Genomic DNA, 21,518 nt, shown 5'->3' on the forward strand with positions numbered 1-21,518 from the left:
ATCGTATTGAGATGCTGTGGCATGACCTTAAAAAGGCGCTTCATGCTGGAAAACCCTCCAAAATTACTCCACAGCACTTTAAGAGACTCATTGCAAGTTATCACAAACGCTTGATTGGTTTAGGGGGCAATCACTTTTTCACACAGGGCCATGAAGGTTTGCATTTTTTTCTCTCAATAACAAAAAGTTTCATTTAAAAACTTCATTTTGTGTTCAGTTGTGTTGTCCTTGACTAATATTTAAATTTGTTTGATGAACTGAAATATTTAAGTGTGACAGACAAAAACAAAAAATGTATTTATGTGCCTTTCGAACTGTTTTCTGCATGTAAAACTTTTAATTGTAAAACTATAAAAAAGTGTTTCGTGTTAACATTTTTGGCTTTCTGGAACCAAAGGACTGGTTGAATTCACATGATTTCTTATGGGAAAATTTTGATTCCATTAACGTCCGTCTCGGTTAGAGCCGTACCCTCTGGAATGAATGGACTCCAACCAGGGTCCCACGGTAGTATAAGGCGCGCACATGCGTAGGTGTCCAAATCAACACACATAAATCAATAACTTCATGTTCTGTTGTAAAATAACTGCAAATTATTGTGCGTTTTGACAGTATGTCCTAAAAAACAACATAACACTCCTATCAAATATGAATCTTTTTTTTTTGTAGCAGGTTTCCAAAAATGGCACAGCACTCCTGTCATATAGAGGATCTGTGTCCAGGGTAAATATATTGCTTGTTTTAATTTCTGTTCGTATTAGCCATATGGTGAAGGTAAAAATGTTAAGTTATGGCAGAGCATAATAATATACTTAAAATGGTCAATGTGGTACTTTAATAGTAGCACATAACAGTCCACTTGGTAAGCAAAATGAGCTTCACAACAAACTGGTGATACGCCGCGACATGCCGCTCCCTGCCACATCACTTTCCTCTATATTGACCACATGTGTTATTAAAATAGCACAATATCGAAATCTAAATCGAGCCACACGCTCAGAATAGGCCATGTCAGATGATGACTTCAAACACAAATGGAAGTTTCAAGATTTCCAGATAATGGACACAGTCTTTGCTTGTCCGATGACAGCTTTCTAGCATCACTTCCAACTTGCTCAGCATCTCCTCATCAATCGCTTTCAAACACACTTTTTAGCAGGTTTAAAAGAATAAGAGTTCAATCAACAAAACAACAATTTAATGAACAAAAAAAATGGATGGTGCATGTGCAGACTCGTCCAGTTAGCTTCAATGTTATATTTTAGCTCCTTTCGTCGAGGTAAGAATAAAAGCAACTACAGTAAGGTTAAAAGTGCCAAAGTAAGATATATTGATACTTTAGCACAAAGTTGTGCCACTTTTTGTTAGTTTAAACAGCTGCTTTGAATGAAGTGTGTCGTCCAGCGCTAGCTATGCGTAGTGTTTACTAGCTAAGAGTCCCATTAGTCTGCTTACCTCCTGACGGGGACGTCTCCATGACTTCCTCCCAAAGTCTCTTCGGTCTCCACAGCCTCGTCGTCCTCCACGGTCACGTCTGCTGCCGCTATGGCCGTAGCACCGACAACCTTTTCCAGGTGGAGCTTCATGACGTTGTCTCCATCGTCCACCGGGGTTGTGCCCGAGCCCCGGCCGACGAGCTGGGGCTCCCTCCTGGCGATGGCTGCGGAGCCCTGGATGTGCGAAGAGCCGAGCCCGATGAGCACTTTGAGCAGCAGCAGGAGCAGCAGGGAAATGCTCACCTTTCCAAAGTGAAGCCCCCTTTCCATTTGTAAGACTGGCACATTAGTGAACCATGACATTTACATGCCACTGGCCGTGTAAATCTTACCATACGAATTAGGTCAAAAAGTGTAAAACACGCTAAGGTACGAGTAAAAAAAACGGGGGCACAGTGTGCCCGAAAGTTACCTTGTGTTAAGTTCTCTGTGTAATTACACAGAGTCCTTCTAACACGATGTTATTGCCTTTATAGTTGACGCAAGACTCGCCGGGGTTACGATTTAAGCCCCGCCTTGTTTCTATCCCACAATTGGACAAGAGAAACATGAGTTCAACAGACAACTCATCCGGAACTTTCCATTGGCCTGACAGCTGTCAGTCACGTAGGGTCGCATACTAAGCACAATGCAATTGGGCCACCTTCCTGTCACTCCGTGAGAACCCCGACGAAATTGCCATTCTCAATAACACTGCATTTCATTCGCCAAGTCGCCTGTCTGTCGAATTGATGCATGCGCGCAAGGGACAAGCTTGGCAAAATCAGCCAAGCTGGTGGACAGGCGATTGGTAGGATGTGTATCCGTCTGTCCAATCAGATAGATGAGATTGATAGCTATGTAATTGGCCTCGAGTTATTAAATGAACTAACCCCATTGGTTTGTGCTGCTGTCAATCACCGGTTGTCGTCAAGTCAGCTGACGCAAAATCACCAACGTGGCTGCAGAAGTGACTTGTGGTTACATTTCCTCTTCCTGGTACAAGACTAAAACCGGAAATACAAGGATCGGCAAGTAACAAGTAATTTCTTTGAAAATTTCAATGCCACGACACACATGTTTAATTATAGTAAACGGAAGTATGTGTAAGTGACAGTATTGCATCGATGACGATATAGTATGCAAGTAATAACTCAATTTTTAGACTGCATTAAAATCAGTGTAAGCATTACTTTGCGATTACTTACAATAGTGACGTTTGTGTTCACAGCGCCTTCATGTGGCAACATAGGCAACGGACATCTAAATAATTACTTTAAAACCACTTTTTTTTTTAACATAGCAGTACAAAAACAGCAATACATATTTATCTCCAATTTGAATGTATTTTCACTTGGTTTCTCATCGTTTTCCAATTTATTTCGAAATTATTGTAACAAACAACTTTGAATCAGAATTAGAACAGAGGCACATGCATGATTTTGGTCATCTATTGTTTGCACTGCAAAAAAACAATACAAGAGTAAATTTAATCACAGTCACACTGTCAGAGAAGGAATGAACTCAATTGCTGGTACAAAACATGATACACTTGGTGTAAGAATACCAATATGTACTGGAATCAAATAGGGGCATACAGTATATCTGGAGCACCTTGCGCACACTGGATGACTTTACAGCGCTTAAAAGTATCCCAGTCATGAGACCATGTGAGATGAAGTCACAAAAACATCCAAAATATCTAAAAGACAATGTGATGAAGGAGCATCTTTGAAAATAGCATGATGACACACAGCTGAGTGTGTAAACAAGTGTAAAATGTAAACACGCATGTAGACTTGACAGGCACTCGTTGAGGGAGGAATGTGTTGGAAACACATTCAGTGAGTTGCAATAAAGGAAGCACTGATGAAACCAAAACTACACCGCAACCGCATTCTGTGAATCATTCCAATCTTCACTCTCGGCTACATGATTGTTTTACAGACAACAGGATCCGTTTTCATCCATAATTTCTCCTGAGCACAACATATAACATGATCACCGATATTGTTTGTTTTCTTCATGGCTTCATTCTTAATACAACTGCAGCTACATTGTCGAGGCACGTCTTGCATGTATTGTGCTGCTTTACACGCATTCTGGCAATAATAAATCCCAACATTCCATGAGACCACACAGCGTCAAGTGGGGAAAAAACAAATGAGACACACTTGCACTGTAAGTAGAATCAAGAGGCCGTCATGAGATGTGTGCACTTCCAAGGAGAAGTCCTTCAGAAGAAGATGCTGAGTCTAAACTCCTCAGTTCACAGGAGCGTCCCGCATCTCCACACTTCCATTCTCCATGCCGAAGTAGGCCCGCTCCGCCATGCCCACAAAGAGTCCCGTTTCCACCACCCCTGAGGGAGGAGACGCGTCAGCATAATGAGCACGGCAAACGTAAAGTGCGGACAGCCTCACCTGGAATCATCTTGATGGCACGGTTTATATCCTTCCACTTCTGAGCACCCTCAAACTTCCAGTCTACAATGAAGTTGCTGTTGTCTGTCACCACGGGACCCTAGTGCCCACAAAGACACATCAGCGATCAGATCATTTCTGACAACAGTGGCCAGTTCTAGGGATGTCCGAACTTTTTCCAGCAATAGCCACCGCTCCCATATAACAAGTTATTGAACTTACAGCTTTACTGACAGCCATTCTTAAGTTGGCCTCCCCTCCAAAGTGTTGGACGATCTTCCTGGAGACTGGGACGTAGGCCATCGGGACCACCTCGATGGGAACACCCTTCTTCCACTGCTGGCCCAGAGCCTTGGAGTCCTTCCTGGAAGCAGATGGAGAGTTCAAATGTCTTCGGAGGTGAGTAATCGATGCTTTCAGCTACCATCACACTTTGTTCACTAATATACAAACCTGTAATCTGCGATGACGATGAAATGTTTGGCGCAGCCTGCTACAATCTTCTCCTGGGTTAAGCACCCACTGAGAGACAAAGACGATGAGGACGACAACAAAGAAATCTAACTAAAGGGGCGGAGCTCTGCAGTCTGCAAGGAGGAAAACTCACCCTCCACCTTTAATTAACGTCAGATCTGCATCTACTTCATCTGCTCCGTCGATGGCGACATCCAGCTGGTGAGAATTAAGCAGAAACCACTTAAAACCAAGAACATTATGTAATAATAATAAAATAAAATAATACCAGGTAGTGCGTAATTCCTCTCTCCTAGCGTAGCTAGCATACTACCGACAGACAGTCAATGACAGCCAGGCTGTATTTGGCTGTTAACATTTAAACATGTCATCTTATGTGCTGTTAATTACGTACATTTGAAAACATATTTGTAAGCTTTCTTGGGTGTTTAAGCAGGCTATCTGAACTCCTTCTGCTGTTAATAAAGTTTAAACATGTCATCTAAACTTGACCTGCTTTTAATATTTATTTGTAAAACTGCATTTAAACTGTCTTTCTGTTCAAGTTTAAAATAGCTGTTCAACCTATTTTTTGTTGTTGCTCGCTCAGCTGGTAGCTGTTTTATTTGTAAACTTTCTTCACTGTTAGTAAAGTTTAAACACGTCATCTAAATGTGTTCTGCTGCTAATAAAGTTGTTTTTTTTTAATGTGTGTTAACTGTCTTGCTGTTAAAAGTTTAAAATATGTTAACATTTTTTGTTAACTTGTTCTGCTGTTTGTGAAGTTTTGTGATTAAACTTTCTTGTCTGTTAAAGTTTAAACATGTCATCACAAGTTGATGTTCACAAAGAACAAGGAAGAAGAAACCAGAACGGCTGTGTACATGCAATAGTACGTCTAATCACTCTGACACTTACTACTTACTTCTCATTTCTTGGGACTATTCAAGTATTACATTGTCTGTACTCACTTGTTAACCAACTATATCACTGTCAACGACTAATTTCTTCATCAATTATTATTATTGTATAGTCACTATTATTTCATTGAAAGTCATATACATTATATTGAGTTACAGACCTTTAAACTCTTATTGCATACAGGAAGTAGACAAATGTATGGGCCGTTGATATGAAACTGAAACGGGTGGTTTTTGAGAAGCTTTGCTTTTTCCTACTCCTTTTTGGACATGTACAATTGTAATATGTGCTGTAGTCCACTGTAACATGTAGCATGTACTACGCAGGGTCAAAATAAATTAAACGAAACCAAGCAAAGTTGTTCTGCTGCTAATAAAGTTTTTTAATTTTTTTTTCTAAATGCCTTTAAATGGCCTTGCTATTCACATTTAAAATAGTTGTTAAAGTTGTCAACTTGTTCTGCTGTTAATAAAGGTTTTTTTAATGCTTGTAAACTGTCTTGCTGTTAATAAAGTTTCAAATATTTCTGAAACAACTTATTTTTTGTTAACTTGCTCTGCTGTTAATAAAGTTTTAAAAAAATGTTGGTAAACGTTCTTGGCTCTTAAACTTGTTCTGCTGTTATTAAGTTTAAAAATGCTTGTAAACTGTCTTGCTGTTGAAGTTTCAAATAGATAAACATGTTTGTTACGTTGCTCTGCTGTTAATAAAGGCTGTTTTAGAGGTTGTTGGTTGTAAACACTTTTGGCTGTTTATAGTTTAAAATAATTCTTAAGACTTATTTTTGTTAACTTGTTCTGCGGTAAATAAAGTTTTAATGTTTGTAAATGTTCTTGGCTGTTAATAAAATTTAAACATGTCATCAAAACCTGTTCTGCTATTAACAAAGGTTGTTTTTAATGCTTGTAAAATGTCTTGGCTGTTAAGTTTTAAAGATTTCTTAAACTGTTTCTTTTTTTGCTAACGTGCTCTCTTAGTAAAGTTTTAAAAAAATGTGAGTAAACGTTTTTGGGTGTTAAAGTTTAAACATGCTATCTAAACCTGTTTTGCTGTTGCTGTTTTTTATGTTTGCAGACTGCCTTGGCTGTTAATAAAGGTAAAAAGTTATAAGTTGTTTTTTGTTGTTAACTTGTTCTGCTGTTAATAATTTTAAAACGGAAAACTTTATTAACAACATGCGTTAAAAGATGTATTCACATAAGAGCAAATGTACTTTTTAAACCCGTTTCCAAACTGTTTTACTCTTAATAAAAATGAATGGTGCTCTCCATTCATCTGCATTTACCTCAGGGTGTCTGTCCAGATCAGACAGCACCAGACCGTGCTGCAGAATCAGCTGACGGGCCTGAGGGAACACGAGGAAACAAGAGTTAAAAATCAATTATTGGGGAAAAATAGATTCAATCCAAATATCAAAAGTGACCTGGAAGGAGGTGGGAACACACACGATGTTCAGTTTCTCCTGGCGCACTCTCTCCGCTGCAACATACACATGACTACACGTTGCTGCAGAGTCCAGCTCACCCCTTGTTGTTTTGCATGTATTCAAATACTGAAGCATGGGTCATTAGAGGGTGACAAAACACCTCACCTAGTCTGTCCACTGCATAGACGATGGTGGACCCACTGCCCACTCCCACCACCTGGTTGTTCTGTTGGACAGCAAACAAATATGGTTGAAGTTAATGTGTTCTCCGTGTTGTGTGCTGTGTTTTGTACAGGTACTCTGACTTCCTCACACATTCCTAAAACATGCATGTTTGGCTTATTGGAGACATGAAATTGTCCATAGGTGTGAATGGCTACCCCGCCTCTCACACACAGTCAGCTGGTATAGGCTCCAGCTCAATCGTGACCCTAACGAGGAGCAGCAAAATGCAAAATGCATGGCATTTGAAAGAATTTATTGGAGACTGTAGCTTTAAGAGAGGCTGTTCACGTCACTTGTTGGAGCCTCAGTGTGTCTGGATAACGCACATAAAGCATGTGTAGCGGTTTTGTTTAACTTTAAATGGCCTTGCTGTCACTCAGTCACGTTGGCTTCACCACTCGCCTTTGAGTCGGGTCAAAGCTCAAACTAACATTTATCTACTCTACTCTATCACCTTAGTGTATTGTTAGTTTTAGAGGACACCAGTCTGTATTAATAATTACCTCCAAAACAAACTAGCTTTAGCAAAGTAGTACAGCATGTGTGGTTTCGCTAACTATGCTAGCACAGCGTGGATTCGTAGAGAGGCGACTGTTTTAACTCAGAATCACTATGGAGTGAGTAAACTGTGGCCATGAATTAAAAACATCCTACCTGGACGTGGTTGTCCACCGCGGCGTATGCGGCTAGCTTCTTCGCCTCCTCCGCCATATTAACAGCACTAGCAGCAGCACACGGGGCCGACGTGAATGTGTGGTTCCGGCTTCTGAGGGCCGCCGACAACAGTGTGGATGCTGTCAGGAATCCAGGCGGGAGTTCAGAGAAGGCGACCCACCCCCGAAGCCTCACGACCCGGCCCATTAACACTCACAAAAAACCCGCCTTCTCTACCCGGAAGCAAGAAGTGTGGAGTGTCATTTGACTCAACTCCGCGCAAGCGCAAGAGAGCAAACAGGAAGTGGAGACGCCTGTTTACAACGAACAACAAGACAATGGAGTCTATTCATTTTCAAACTCAACGACTGTAAATGAATTTAACGCCAGATTCTGAACTTGAGAAGCAGCAGCATTCTACAAATATGAATGTCCATTTATAAAGCGAGGGAGGTCAATATGCTGGCCTAAAGGTGGCGCGAGAGGACAATTGTAGGGTATTACGTGTTCAATTTAGCGTCATAGCATGAATTTGTGATTATGACAATTTAACATTTAAGGCTTGATAGCAAGATCATGTCTGGTGTTATTGTATTTCCTTATGACGTCAACTGCCAAGAGTGTCACGCATCTACGAGTGAGCATTTATTAGGGGAATTGCCCTTTATTTGCGCAAATGCACATTAAATAATAGTCATACTTTTCACATAAATAGACATTTAACTACAAAAGAAAAATTTAACTACAGTTTAATATGCAGTAAACAATACTGATATACATATAATTATATATATTCGGTATAATGATTTTTTTCTTGTGATTTTTTCCAAACTATACTTGCATGTGTTTGTTCCGCATGGAAAAAAAATGCATTCTAAAACATTCATTGTAACTCCTCACTCAGGTACTTTGTTCTAATTGAGAGGGGGGAAAGAATGCATTGAAGATATTTAAGGTGTATTTGGTACGCTGCAACTATGGAGAAAATACAATATAAAATATCTACCTACATTTGCGTCTCAAAGTTGCGTAAATCCAAGGTAAAGTCCAAGGTCAACGCTTTCCAATGGAGATGTTAAAGGCACATCTCCAGTTGTTATCTGGGAGTCCATTTTGTGTCCACGGCAAGCTTGTCTGCTTGACGGGTGGCCGCACACCTTTTGTCACCTTGTCACGAGACAACCAGGGAATTGTTGCCAACGAGGAAAGGTCAGACGGGTCATGTCTCGGCACTTTTTCCCAAGGTAATGCATTTATTTAAAATAGAGACGATACGTACACGAAGGGTAATTCCCATCTTCAGCTTCTCTCCAGTTTAATTTCGCAAATTGGTATTATATATTATCATAACAATAATGGTTTATTTATTAATATTGTTTAGCGTCAATGTGTGGGACAATAAACATTTCAAAACGTGCCTGCACTTTTTTGTGACGCGGTTAAATTAAAAAAAAAAAAGTGCACTTGTCCAATCTCGTTCTCGTGGACCCAATCTCGCGCATGGTATCGTGTGGTGAGTCGGGTGTCTCGTGACATCCCCGATCTGTCGTATTCAGAGCAAAACAACCCAAACATTTGATTTTTTTTTTTTTACATCTACTACTTTTTATTTGGCAAACAGCTTGAGACAGTCTCTCTTCTTCAGTGTACATTATATATATATATATATATATTTATTTATTTATATACTATAATAAACCAACACATTCTGTTTTTTCTCATTTTTACAGCTTACAAATATAGCTGATCTTTTAGACAAAATTACAGGTTGTGTTTGACACCTAAATTAGTACGCTATATAAAAACCCACATGTCTTACATTCATGGTTAGAAAAGTAGGCTCTGTGAAAGAAAAAAGAAAACATAACAGCACGTTACGGAATGTTCAAACTAATTCATATTTTGGGGGTGGGGGCGCGGGTTGGGCACAAACAAGAGTGTTGGAACGTCCTCTTGCTGTGATTCCAGAATGATCCGTACAGAGAAACTACCAACAACAACAACAACAACACAGTCACGTTAGTGTAAGTCAGAAACAAACACTGTGGATCAGGATGAAGAAGAAGATAAAAAGTCAGCGTTTTGCATCTGAAACTGTACATGTGAGTCTGACTCTGCCAGCGAGGCCTTGAGACTTAAGGCTCGGTCCAAGGATTATGCAAATGTCTTGCGAGACAAGGGCTTTAAGCTTGGACATCTTTCTAGCATCTGAGCTGCACGAGGGAGCTGGAAAAAAGTTGTGTGTGTTAAAAAATAGTTTCCGTTGACGGGTCACGGCCTCCTCGCTGAGCTTTTCTGCACGGTATTGCTGGGTATTGACGACGACGCTTCCTCTCGCCGTCGTCTGAAAAGCAATACAGAAGCGTACAAATCGCATTTTTCTGAATCCAAAAGATTATTGAACATTTTCAAATCAAAACAAATAGAGGCTACAAAAATGATGTGTTTTCTGTGTGTGTCTGTGTTGTCGAGCACTGCACCACTAGAGTGGTGTGTGCCTGTGTTGTGTTGTGTTGTAACACCAGCATGAACCCCACTTGGAGTAACGTAAAGCTCCTTAGATAAGATAAGCATTTCCAAAAGACAAACAAATATTTCAAACTCGATGCAACCTAAAGCAATAACATATTCTAATATACGCATTTAATAAAGGTTGAACTACATGTTTTGGTTTGTGCTGCCATTCTAAATCATGACACAATATACTGTATAGCTTCTTTTTTTTCATCTACTTTTCACCTCCTCACCCATAAAATGTTTTTTTGAAGGAGCAGACAGAAAGCAAGACTAATGTCAAGAATGGAATGAAAAGACGCGCGTCCTTTATGGAATGCGGAAGTGTACATTGGTGTAAAACAGTGTTTGCCCCCTTCCTGATGTCTTATTTTTTTGCATGTTTGTCACACTTAAATGTTTCATATCATCAAACAAATTTAAATATTAGTCAATGGCAACACAACTGAACACAAAATGCAGTTTTCAAATGAAACTTTTTACTATTAAGGGAGAAAAAAAAATCCAAACCCACACGACCATGTGTGAAAAAGAACATCATACCAACAGTAAAATATGGTGGTGGTAGTGTGACGGTCTGGGGCTGTTTTGCTGCTTCAGGACCTGGAAGACTTGCTGTGATAAATGGAACCATGAATTCTGCTGTCTACCAAAAAATCCTGAAGGAGAATGTCCGGCCATCTGTTGGTGACCTCAAGCTGAAAGCAACTTGGGTTCTGCAGCAGGACAATGATCCAAAACACACCAGCAAGTCCACCTCTGAATGGATGAAGAAAAACAAAATGAAGACTTTGGAGTGGCCTAGTCAAAGTCCTGACCTGAATCCTATTGAGATGCTGTGGCATGACCTTAAAAAGGTGTTCATGCTGGAAAACCCTCCAATGTGGCTGAATTACAACAATTCTGCAAAGATGAGTGGGCCAAAATTCCTCCACAGCGCTGTAAGAGACTCATTGCAAGTTATCACAAACGCTTGATTACAGTTGTTTGCTGCTAAGGGTGGCCCAACCACTTATTAGGTTTAGGGGGCAATCACTTTTTCACACAGGGCCATGTAGCGTTGGACTTTTTTCCTCCCTTAATAATAAAAAAGTTTCATTTAAAAACTGCACTTTGTGTTCATTTGTGTTGGCATTGACTAATATTTAAATATGTTTGATGATCTAAAACATTGTGTGACAGACACACACAAAAAAAAATCAGGAAGGGAGCAAACACTTTTTTCACACCACTGTAACAGGATGTTCAAGAATAGCGGAATGTTAAAGGATAGTACAGTGAATAGCTGCATATTCACAATTCAGCATTCATGTTCCTGCAAATTTGCAGATTTTTGGTCAAATTAATTGAATTGAAACCCGCCCATTCATGCTTTTTTCTCTCTCTGCCTTTTTTTGTTGCACGAAACACATCTCATTCACCCTGAGTTAGTAATAATTGATAAATATGTGATGATACAGCATGCATGCATGACATTTAGCTGTGACGTCAGAGTAAGATTACAACAGGCAAGCAGTGTATAGAAGTTATGTAGACGCGGCTTGGAGAAATGCCTTCACCGACTAGCCGGGACGACCCAGCATCCTATGGAGCCGTTAGCTGCTTTAGAGGGTGATCAAGGTGGCCCCACAGAAGACGGAAGCACAGTCGTTGCACTCGCCTGACGACCAGGCTAAAGGCTACACTGCGACTCCGAGTCCATCTGGTTTGTTCATCTTAGATTATCCATCATTAGTGATGCGTGCCGATACATTTTATACTTCAAAAATGTGTTTAATAAGCGTGTGCGGCATATTTAGTGCTTAGACCTGGATTATGTTCCTGTGCATTTAGCTTGTTAGCTTCCTTCGTCACCAGTGAACTACGGCAATTAGAACGAGGCAGGGAGGGTTATTGGAGCTTGAATCGAATCTAATAATTACATCAGTCTCTTATTTCAAATGTTGATCCGAAATTGGAGGAAAGATCAACATCAAGCTAGGAGAAGGGTTTGGAGGTGGAGGAGCGAGTCGGCATCGAGTACGGTGGCGCCTCGACGTAGCAGCATAATCCAGGCTTTGTTAGAGAGCCAAAAAGACATTTTTATGGGTGTTTTTTCACTTTTTTTTTTCTCTGAACCGCCGGTAACCCTCACGAATAGGGCAGAATAGGGCATGTTAAAGTATTGTATAATGTAAAGTATAGTATAGTATAGTAGACTGTTACAGTAGAATGTGAAAGGTTCCGATAGAGCGCAGTGAGAGGAACGGATTCAAATTAATTTTCCTTTTCAAGGGGGATGCGTTTTGGAAAATGCAGAATTACGGGGAAAAAGTGGGAATTTTGATGGCACAAATGTCCTGCTAAGTTGTCAATGAGTGTTTCGACGCTAACACTGGTCTGAATCGGTTTAGACATCAGACATTAAAAGGGAAAATTCTCATTTTTATATCAAATTCTGGGTGAATTTGTATTAAATCACTTTTATTTGATATGTTTGATCAAATAACTTTTTATGATATTTGAGAACAAGTGCCTTTTAGTTGTGTTTCCTAACTTGATTTCAATATTAGTTTTCACCTTTTTAGCACATCTGACTGCTCTGATTTACAGCACTTTGCTTCAGCTGTGGTTGTTGTTAAAGTGCTTTAGAAATAAAGTTGGTATGGTGGGGAATGCCAGTGGGGATTTTGGGAATACTGGGCATTTCTGGAATGCGACCAACAGATGACGTGGACATTTTGACATTGGAAAGCTTTGAATGAATGAATGAAATAAACAAAATAATAATAAAAATAATAACATTTTGACAAATTTGTTACAGAAAAAGTAGAATCATGGAGAAGAAGTGGGATTTTTTTGTTTGCCCAAATTTACTGATAGGTCAATGCTAAGCTATCTGAACAAAACATACACATCTAAGCTAATAACAATATATCTTATTAATAATCTATTTTTACAATATGGTGAGGGCCAATCAAAAATGAGCTGCGGGCCAAAAATGGCCCCCCGGCTGCACTATGGACACCCCTGTTCCAAATATCGATGCAATGCTTTGAATGAATGTTGAAAGGGAATTTGTCTTCCACCTCCTCACCCATAAAAATAGTCTTTTTTTTGACAGAAAGCAGGAAAAATGCATGGAGTGGAAAGAAAAGACGCGCGTCCTTCATGGAATGTTAAAGAGCAGAGTGAGAGGAACATAGAAAAGAAAAAGTCCACTGTCGTACTCCATGGAGAAGTATTTAACAACTAACCAACACAGTGTAAGTACGTCACGTGACTAAAGCGTCCCAACAGTGAATGACGCGATGTCACGTGACGCGACGTCACGTGACACGGTGCCATTCCACCGAGTTGCCAGAGCTCGTACTTACACGGCGTTAGCGAGCAGTTCAAGGACTTAGCCACAAGATAGCACACAGACATGGACACACTGCAAAGGGACGGGGTGGGGCTGTCCACTGGACGTCCTGGATTGTCCCATCGAGATTCCGTCCGTTCGCTCCTCTTTAGTATTTCCTGCGGTGCAGCTTTCTGTTTCTCCAGCGGAATGTTCTAATACAAAAATCGTTGCTTTGTTTTTTTCCAAGTTCCTTTATGACTCTGCACAGTTTTTGCATTGAAAAATATCTCTTTTTTTTTCTTTGCCCTTCTTGGACTCCCAATGTCTTTACTGCATGCGGCACTCCTTTCTTCTGTAGCTACATGTGCTGGGCATCCATGATGTCCAAGTATTTGGCCTCAATGATGCGGGGAAGCACGCTGTTCCTGAACACACACACACATGCTTTTAGTTGAAGTTACAACAAGACAAATAAAAACATGTCAAACCTTCACATAATCATGATACGCCATGGGGACAAAAGCTTTGGGACTGCTACAGGAAGTCAAACATCAAGAAAAGGCACAGGCAGCGAGAACAGCTTCCACTTTTGACAAGATTTTGGAGTGTTTCTGTCCATTTGAAAGGCCCGCCGTCTCCATTCTACTTCATTTCAAAGGACTCCGGTGGGCTTCGTCCAAACTTCTGACTCCAGGTCAGGAGGTTGAATGCGCAAGTCAGGCCAGGGCTGCGGTCTTCCACGGCGTGCCTTCATGAAGCTCGCTATGTGGACTGCGTACGGAAAAAGTTGGAAGCATACAATTGTCCAAGATGGCTTGCTAAGATCAAGAATGAAGACGTCATTTGCGGAGGTGGGCTGTACTTCCTTCTAAACGAGTCATGTGAACACAGGAAATAATGTTCTACAAGCCAACCAATCACAGCCGTAACCGTCCACGTTGCCCCAACTTGTAAATCCCGGTGTGTAAGCCGCTACTTTAAAAAAAAACTTTGTGTGGCTAATTTATGGCTAAATTGTAAACTCGTGACATCTCCTTTACTTCAGAAATACTACTACTTGTTTAGCAGCACAAAATTCAGCACAAAGCAAGTTAATACTCAAAAGGTGTATCTAAAAATGTACAAACATGTCCCAATAAGACTTTAAAAAACCCCAACATTTAAGCATTTTCCCATAAGGCATCACTGTGTCAGAGCAACACATTCAATGGGGTGCTGCAATGACACCTTCCCTCTTTTTACTTTAGGCTCCGGGTCCTCTGGCTCCCTCTGGTGGACAGAAGCAGCATCGCAGCCATTTTAATGCTTTCTATGCTCTCCCCCAATGTAATGGTTTTCTCAAACAAAATGCATTATGGGAACACTTTAAAATGTTTTCATATAAAACTCGTATTGATACATGTTTCTATATTTCTGAGGTATAACGTTTGAGTGTCGGTTGCTGTGTGGTGAGTTTAATGTTGTTTGTAAGATGAACCCAGGAGTGAGACTGTTATATTGAGTAATGACCTCCTGTGATTTGCAATGGGTTGACAAGCTCGTCGTGAGTTTATTTATAGCTCATGATTGGCTCCTGTCAAATAAAGATGCTGACTGGTCCTCACGGACTCATGCTCGCCACAACATGCCACTTTATGAAGTGGACATGTGTGGCTTTTACACCTTTTATAAGAACAAATCTGTTTTTTCCTCTAAATGTAGTGGGTGTGGCTTATACACAGGAATTTAAGGTCAATTAAATGACAAACTAGACTAATATAGCGTTATTATGATGATGCAATGCGGCTGTTGGAGTTCACCAGTGTGTTTATTTGCATCCTTCACCAACTCCATGGCTTCAAAGCTCATTTTTCCTTTACGGCCACTTTACTCTCCCCCACTCTCATTGGTGACACACGTTGCTGCCGCCACACGCAAAATCCTAGTTTAAATAGGGCGGTCCGCACCACTTTTGCAAGCAATCATAGTAGATCACCCGCAACACACTCATTTTTTGTTAGTTTGCTCATGCAAAGTGGCTTGTTATGTGGGATTTTAGTAGCTCGGGCCCTAATGGTGTACTCACACTGCACTGCTAGGCCATTCTCACCGTGACGGGCTTGGAAGTGATTCTCCTGGTCTACACAACAACCTGTTAACTTGTCACATCACTTCTATTCTGCTGTGTTACTGCAATTTCCTTGGGTTATTTCTTATTGTGACTACTAAGGCGGCAGCTGTCATTAATTACTTCAGAGAGGTGCGATGGTAATAATAACATGAATCATCTTTATTACGCACACCACTGCAGTCGCGGGTGGGCCAGTGTGCTTCAGGTTAGACTTTTGGATTATTTTGAGTCTTTGCATTTTGTGTCTATTATTGTGTCGGTCATCATTAGGAACTTGCAAGGAGCGATCGCATTACAGTCATTCCATGAGTCTGTTATGATGTGTGTGTGTGTGTGTGTGTGTGTGTGTGCATGGAATCGGGACCATCTCTTTCAAACGTGCCGTGCCATCAACACTAGTGAAATTGGCTTGAGTGTGAGTACATCCTAAAGACTTGATGAAGAAAAGGGTCCCAGTGCTTTTGTCCATAACCAAAAAATTAGCAACAGTCCTCTGTAGGATATGGCGCGGTTGTATGCAACTGCTAGCGAAATCAACAAAATTAAAAATGAATCCAAACTGACAATCTTTATCTTTTCACGAGCAGGATTTTTGTATGGTGTCTGATTATATTGTGCACGTGCACCTAATGAAGTGCCCTGTGTGTGTACATGAAAAGCAAGGCGGTGTTTGAAGTGCAAATAAATGTTCCATTTCTTATTGAAATTGCACTAGACAATGTAGAGGAGAGTGCAGTGCATATCCAAGCATAAATATACATATATATGTACACATATACAGTATATACAGCATATATATACATATATATGTACACATATACAGTATATACAGCATCTATAAAAAAAATCTACTGTATGTATATGACCATACATAATGCACAGCAAACATCTGCTGCTCTCCAACATCAGGGAATCAGCCATATTAGCATCAGTCGTGTTTTTAAAACAAAACATCTTCAACTGAACCGCTGTGCAGAGTTTCTGCATGCGGTGTCTTCCAAACGGGTTTGAGGTCTGACCTGATGGGGATGAGCAGGATCATAACCAGAGGGAAGATCATCTTCATGTAGGGGATGGGGTACATGCCAAATGTGCACAGCACCAGCAGCTGCATCATCTGCAGGAAGGTGAAGTAGTGGATCTTCCTCTGGGGCACTTTGCGGATGTAGTGGGTGGGCGGGTAAGACGTCTGCAGAAGTAAAGATGGGGGAGAAGAAGGGGAAGAAGATCAAGGCTGCCTCTAGAACAATCTTCCCCCAGGTCGTCTTCCTGACAGCTGTCGTAGAAGGAAGCACTCAGGAACCAGTGGGAAAATGTCTCCACTTGCCAATCATGTGGTTAAAAATCAATGAGCAAATAGATGTCAACATAACAATTTGAAATGTGGGGTTATTTGGATGTCCATTTGTGTTCTTGTAGCACAATTACGCTAGCAAGCTAAAGGAGTAAAACACGGGCAAAGGAAGAAGTCTTTAAATTCTGGTGCATATCCAGACAAATGTCAACTTTTTACAGTCCGCTTGCCTTGGGGCAAAGTGGGATGAGTGACCCACTATAACCAGCAGATGGAGCTGTGGTGAAAAAAAGCTTTCCGTGTGTGGCCTTACCGCCACCTAGAGGACTGGAGTGTAACATTATCGCTCTAACGACAGGAGGTCCTCCAGAGCCGGGTCTGAAAACCAATTAACAGCGATAAACGAGGGATTACTGTATACCGGCAGTCACCAACCTTTTTCAGCCCAAGATCCCTGGTCTCAGCCGCAAACATCGCGCCCTCACTCTGTCTCGGGTTTTCAAAAATTAATTAGTAAATGATCTTTGTTTCGTGGTTGAATATGGTCTACTATTAGTATAAAAAATATATATATATATGCGCATATTTAAGAAAATTGTACGTATCCATGGCCTAAATTAAGCATTTTCAATCATAAAATGGCTAAAATAACAAAAATACAAATATAAGACATTCAACAGACATGTTATGAAATGTAATACAGTATCTGTGACTTGTGGCGCGTGTGAGGTCAGCTGGCTACAGTTGACTGCTAGCTGAGTGCTAGCAGCAGGTTAGCCGTGTAGAGAGTGGCTGACATCAGTTCCTGCGTGAATGTTTGCTGCTAATAAAGTGACTGAAGTGCATCGTGAGTGTCTCCTTACCAATAAACATTCTACAGTGGTCTCTAGGTGTCAATAGGCACCAGGAAGTACGCTGTCAATGCTAACGTGAGTCTATCTTATCTTATTTATGTCTAGGATGGCTTATTTTCTATTATCACGCCTACAAGCATAAAGGTGACTACGGGGGTGTTATATCTTGTCTAGAGGGCTCCTTTAACGTTAAAACCGTATTTAGCAGGTCATTAACAGGTTTTCTGTGCTCTAACTATGAACATATTCGGTTTATTAATATTGAATCCTATTTTGCGGAAATTCACTTATCGTGATTGGGTTTGAAACCAATTTATCGTGATAAACGAGGGACGACTATATATTTTTTATTCCGTGGAAAGTTTTTTTTTTTTTTTTTTTAAAGTAAAGTAACAAGTGATACATATAGTAATAGTACATAAAGACAAAGCTTTGTGTAAGTATTGGTTGTTTGTGTCAACATTTCAGCTTTTTCTCATTGTGCCTTTTGCTCTTTTTATATAACTTTTGCTGTTTTTTAAATTAGATCTGATTTCTGCAGTGATGCCATGGCAAATGAGCCACAGGCCGTGGATGGCCCCTTGGCCACACTTTGGACACCGCTACTTTTGTGGATCTCCGCTCTGTGAGCAAACCACAACTCTGTTTGACTTGTTGGCTTAGTGTCGTGGGTGCGTGATGGTGCTTGAGGTGAGCGGCTGGTCGATGCGTTACAACAGTCTGCCCTAACGACCCGCGTCGCCGCAGTGCAAAGATTTTTTGGAGGTGCACGTCTATGGAGTTATATCTGTGCCTTCATTTTGAGGTAGCAAGGGCAGATTTTGAGCACAGAAATTCAACTCAAGCGAAAAGGTTCCTTAGTTAACACAGGTTGCAGGTGAGAGACGTGTACATGACATGTACATGCTACTCAAGTTTACAATCAAGATCAAGTGAGCAAATATACAGCTCTACTTCTTTAAAGTGAACTACCTATTTCATTCGTCATTTATATGTTTATGTCTTTGTTTTCCATCAATCCATCCATCTTCTCATGCTTATCCGAGGTCGGGTCGTGGGGGCAGCAGCCTAAGCAGGGAAGCCCAGACTTCCTTCTCCCCGGCCACTTCGTCCAGCACCTCCCAGGGGATCACGAGGTGTTCCCAGGCCAGTTGGGAGACACAGTCTCTCCAATGTGGTCTTCCCTGAGGCCTTATACCGGTCGGGTGTGCCTTGAACACCTCCCCAGGGAGGCGTCCGGGAGGAATCCTGACCAGATGCCCAAGCTACCTCATCTGACTCCTCTCAATGCGGAGGAGCAGCGGTTCTACTCTGATACCTGGATGACAGTGCTTATCTCTAAGGGGGAGGCCAGCCACTGGAGAAAACTCATTTCGGCCACTTGTACCCGCGATCTTGTCCTTTTGGTCACTATCCAAAGCTCATGATCATAGGTGGGAGGAGGAATGTAGATCGACCGGTAAATTGAGCGCTCTTCACCCCAACGGACCGATGCAGAGTCTGCATCACTGCAGACACCGCACCAACCCGCCTGTCGATCTCGCGTTCCATCCTTCCCTCACTCCAGAACAAGAAGACCCCGAGGTACTTAAACTCCTCCACTTGGAGCAGGATCTCATCCCCGACCCGGAGATGGTACTCCATCATTTTCCGTGCAAGAACCATGAACTCGGACTTGGAGGTGCTAATTCTCATCCTGGCCGCTTCACACTCGGTTGCGAACCGATACAGTGAGAGTTGAAGGTCACGGCTCGATGAAGCCAGCGCACATCATCTGCAAAAAGCAGAGACCAATCCTGCGACCACCAACCCAGAACCCCTCAACGCCCTGGCTGCGTCTAGAAATTCTGTCCATAAAAGTGATGAACAGAATCGGTGACAAAGGGCAGCCCTGGCGGAGTCCAACCCTCACTGGAAACAGGTCCGACTTATCGCCAGCTATGCGAACCAAACTCTGACGCTGGTCATCAGGGAACTAACAGCCTGAATTAGCTGGTCCGATACCCCGTACTCCCGGAGTACTCCCACAGAATTCCTCGAGGAACACGGTCGAATGCCTGCTCCAAGTCCACAAAACACATGTAGACTGGTTGGGGCAAAGTCCCATGCGCCCTCTAGGACACTGCTGAGAGTGTAGGGTGGTCCACAGCTCCACCAACAGGACGAAAACCACACTGATCCTCCTAAACCCGAGATTTGTTTGATCTGCTTTGTTTTCTGCATGTTAAACTATTATTATTTTTTGTAAAATGTGTTTTTTGCTCATAGTTGGTTGTCTGAAATGGATTAATTGGATTTATGTTATTTCTTTTGAGAAAAATTGATTCGGTTTTCGTACGTGTCGCTTTTCGTCTACTTTCTGGAACAAATGAATGACAAAAACCGAGGTTCCCCTGTAGATTTGTAGATTTTACTGTGCAAGCGCACATGTTCCACCTCAGCATCCACGTCCTTTTTTGAGCAGATCAGACTTGCAAATATTCTTGGACCGGGTTCTGGTCCTGGTCCAGCACCGGGCATCCGGTCAAACGTTTGATGGGCGGACATCAAGACACACCTGCTCCTTGAGGAGGAGGGCCATGCGGTCGCACATCTGGTTGCCATCGATGGAGGTGAGTGCGATGTAGAGGAAGAGGCCGTACAGGACAGGTTTGGGGATCCACTGCAGCGGGACGGGCAGCAGCAGCACCGACACACCGATGAAGATGTTGGCGGCCAGCGAGGTCAGGCGCGTTTCCTTCACCTGCACGATACTGACCACATGCACAAGAACACACTCATCAACACACACAACACCTTAGGCTGACATGTCACGCGTGTTGTTCCTCATGCTAACAGGTGGTGGTGATTTATTTCCATCATAGTGTGCGCTTGGAAAGACACAAGACAACCAAATCTGACTTCACTTGTTCTCATGTCAATGATGGCTGATTGCAAATAAGCAATGTGCTGCCAACGTGATGCACTTGACTTTTCACTTGTTACCACGCTTTCAGCGTGTGAACGCTATTAACAGCAAACTGAATATGCTTATTCATGTGCTTGCACAAACGCCACTGACAACTATTTGGAATATTTCATTTGTCCATCTATTGATTCTCTATACCACCTGTCCCTACTGGAGCCACCCTGGGCTGGTCACCAGCCAATCACAGGACACAAATATACAAACAACCATTCACACTCACAATCTCAATTTACAGTCAGCCAACATACTAATCACTCGTCCACTGTGTGGCCAATATTTCATTTTATTTGTATTTAGGGACAAAATTAGTGGTTAAAAAATTCTTAGAATGGAATAGAGGTATTTTCTGATGTTTGAAATGTGAAAAGAAAATTAATTATTCTTGATTTTATTGTATTTCAATTCAAATGTTAAACATTGTTAAAATAATCATTTTATTTTATTAGTTAAATATAATAAAATAAAATATAAATTTTTTTACTTTATTGCATTTTAATTCACATTTTAAACTGTGAACTAAATGTGAATTTAAATATAATAAAAATAAAAAAAATATTTAATTTGATTTTATTGTATTTGGAATTAACATTTTACAGGAAATGCCTGGAGTCCATTATAAGACTTTAAAAAATCTTTATAGGGCGGGGAACCGTATTTGGCTTCAGAATCATTTTTAGCCAAGAAAGATAATGAGCATAATGAAAGTTTTCTTTCTTTTTTTTAAAATGTAAATGAAGACAACCAAGGACTTCAGCATACCCCCCACCTTAGTGAAGACAAGCGCTAGGAAACTGGATAAAGACAACCATGTGGTGTGTTACAGCGGCTCAGTGTAAATGTCTGAGGGGAAAAAAGGAAGTAGTTAAAATAAATAAA

At 41.2% G+C, this 21,518-nt stretch overlaps 3 protein-coding genes across 9 annotated transcripts in view; all 3 read right to left on the reverse strand.

The window, feature by feature from the left end:
* Positions 1–2,018, reverse strand: part of eif2ak3 (eukaryotic translation initiation factor 2-alpha kinase 3) — a 42,129-nt gene extending 40,111 nt beyond the window's left edge. Inside the window, exons 1-2 of one of the 2 annotated variants that reach the window (XM_054797023.1) lie at positions 1,740–2,018; positions 1,456–1,670 (exon numbers count right to left, since the gene is read on the reverse strand). In XM_054797023.1, the coding sequence (XP_054652998.1) occupies positions 1,456–1,670; positions 1,740–1,799 (275 nt within the window). In that variant the 5' untranslated portion in view covers positions 1,800–2,018. Of the gene's footprint in view, positions 1–1,455 lie in introns of both variants that reach the window. The other variant, XM_054797022.1, reaches the window with a different exon arrangement.
* Positions 2,019–2,946: 928 nt separating this feature from the next.
* On the reverse strand, positions 2,947–7,916 carry rpia (ribose 5-phosphate isomerase A (ribose 5-phosphate epimerase)). The gene is made up of 9 exons (XM_054797374.1): positions 7,578–7,916; positions 6,864–6,924; positions 6,696–6,751; positions 6,558–6,617; positions 4,506–4,570; positions 4,352–4,420; positions 4,121–4,262; positions 3,899–3,998; positions 2,947–3,837 (listed from the first exon to the last, which is right to left on the reverse strand). Exons 1-9 carry the CDS (start codon positions 7,782–7,784, stop codon positions 3,740–3,742), a joined length of 858 nt encoding a protein of 285 aa, XP_054653349.1. The 5' UTR covers positions 7,785–7,916; the 3' UTR covers positions 2,947–3,739.
* Positions 7,917–9,154: 1,238 nt separating this feature from the next.
* The window catches only part of slc4a11 (solute carrier family 4 member 11), a 122,131-nt gene continuing 109,767 nt past the window's right edge, over positions 9,155–21,518 (reverse strand). For 5 of the 6 annotated variants that reach the window (XM_054797369.1, XM_054797372.1, XM_054797370.1 and 2 more), the window contains 3 exons: positions 20,232–20,427; positions 16,546–16,715; positions 9,155–13,841 (listed from right to left, as the gene is read on the reverse strand). In XM_054797369.1, coding sequence (XP_054653344.1) covers positions 13,775–13,841; positions 16,546–16,715; positions 20,232–20,427 — 433 coding nt within the window. In that variant the 3' untranslated portion in view covers positions 9,155–13,774. The remainder of the gene's footprint in view (positions 13,842–16,545; positions 16,716–20,231; positions 20,428–21,518) is intronic. The other variant, XR_008573522.1, reaches the window with a different exon arrangement.

Source organism: Dunckerocampus dactyliophorus, chromosome 13 (genome assembly GCF_027744805.1).
Source record: "Dunckerocampus dactyliophorus isolate RoL2022-P2 chromosome 13, RoL_Ddac_1.1, whole genome shotgun sequence".
In the NCBI taxonomy this organism is placed as follows: Eukaryota; Metazoa; Chordata; class Actinopteri; order Syngnathiformes; family Syngnathidae; genus Dunckerocampus; species Dunckerocampus dactyliophorus.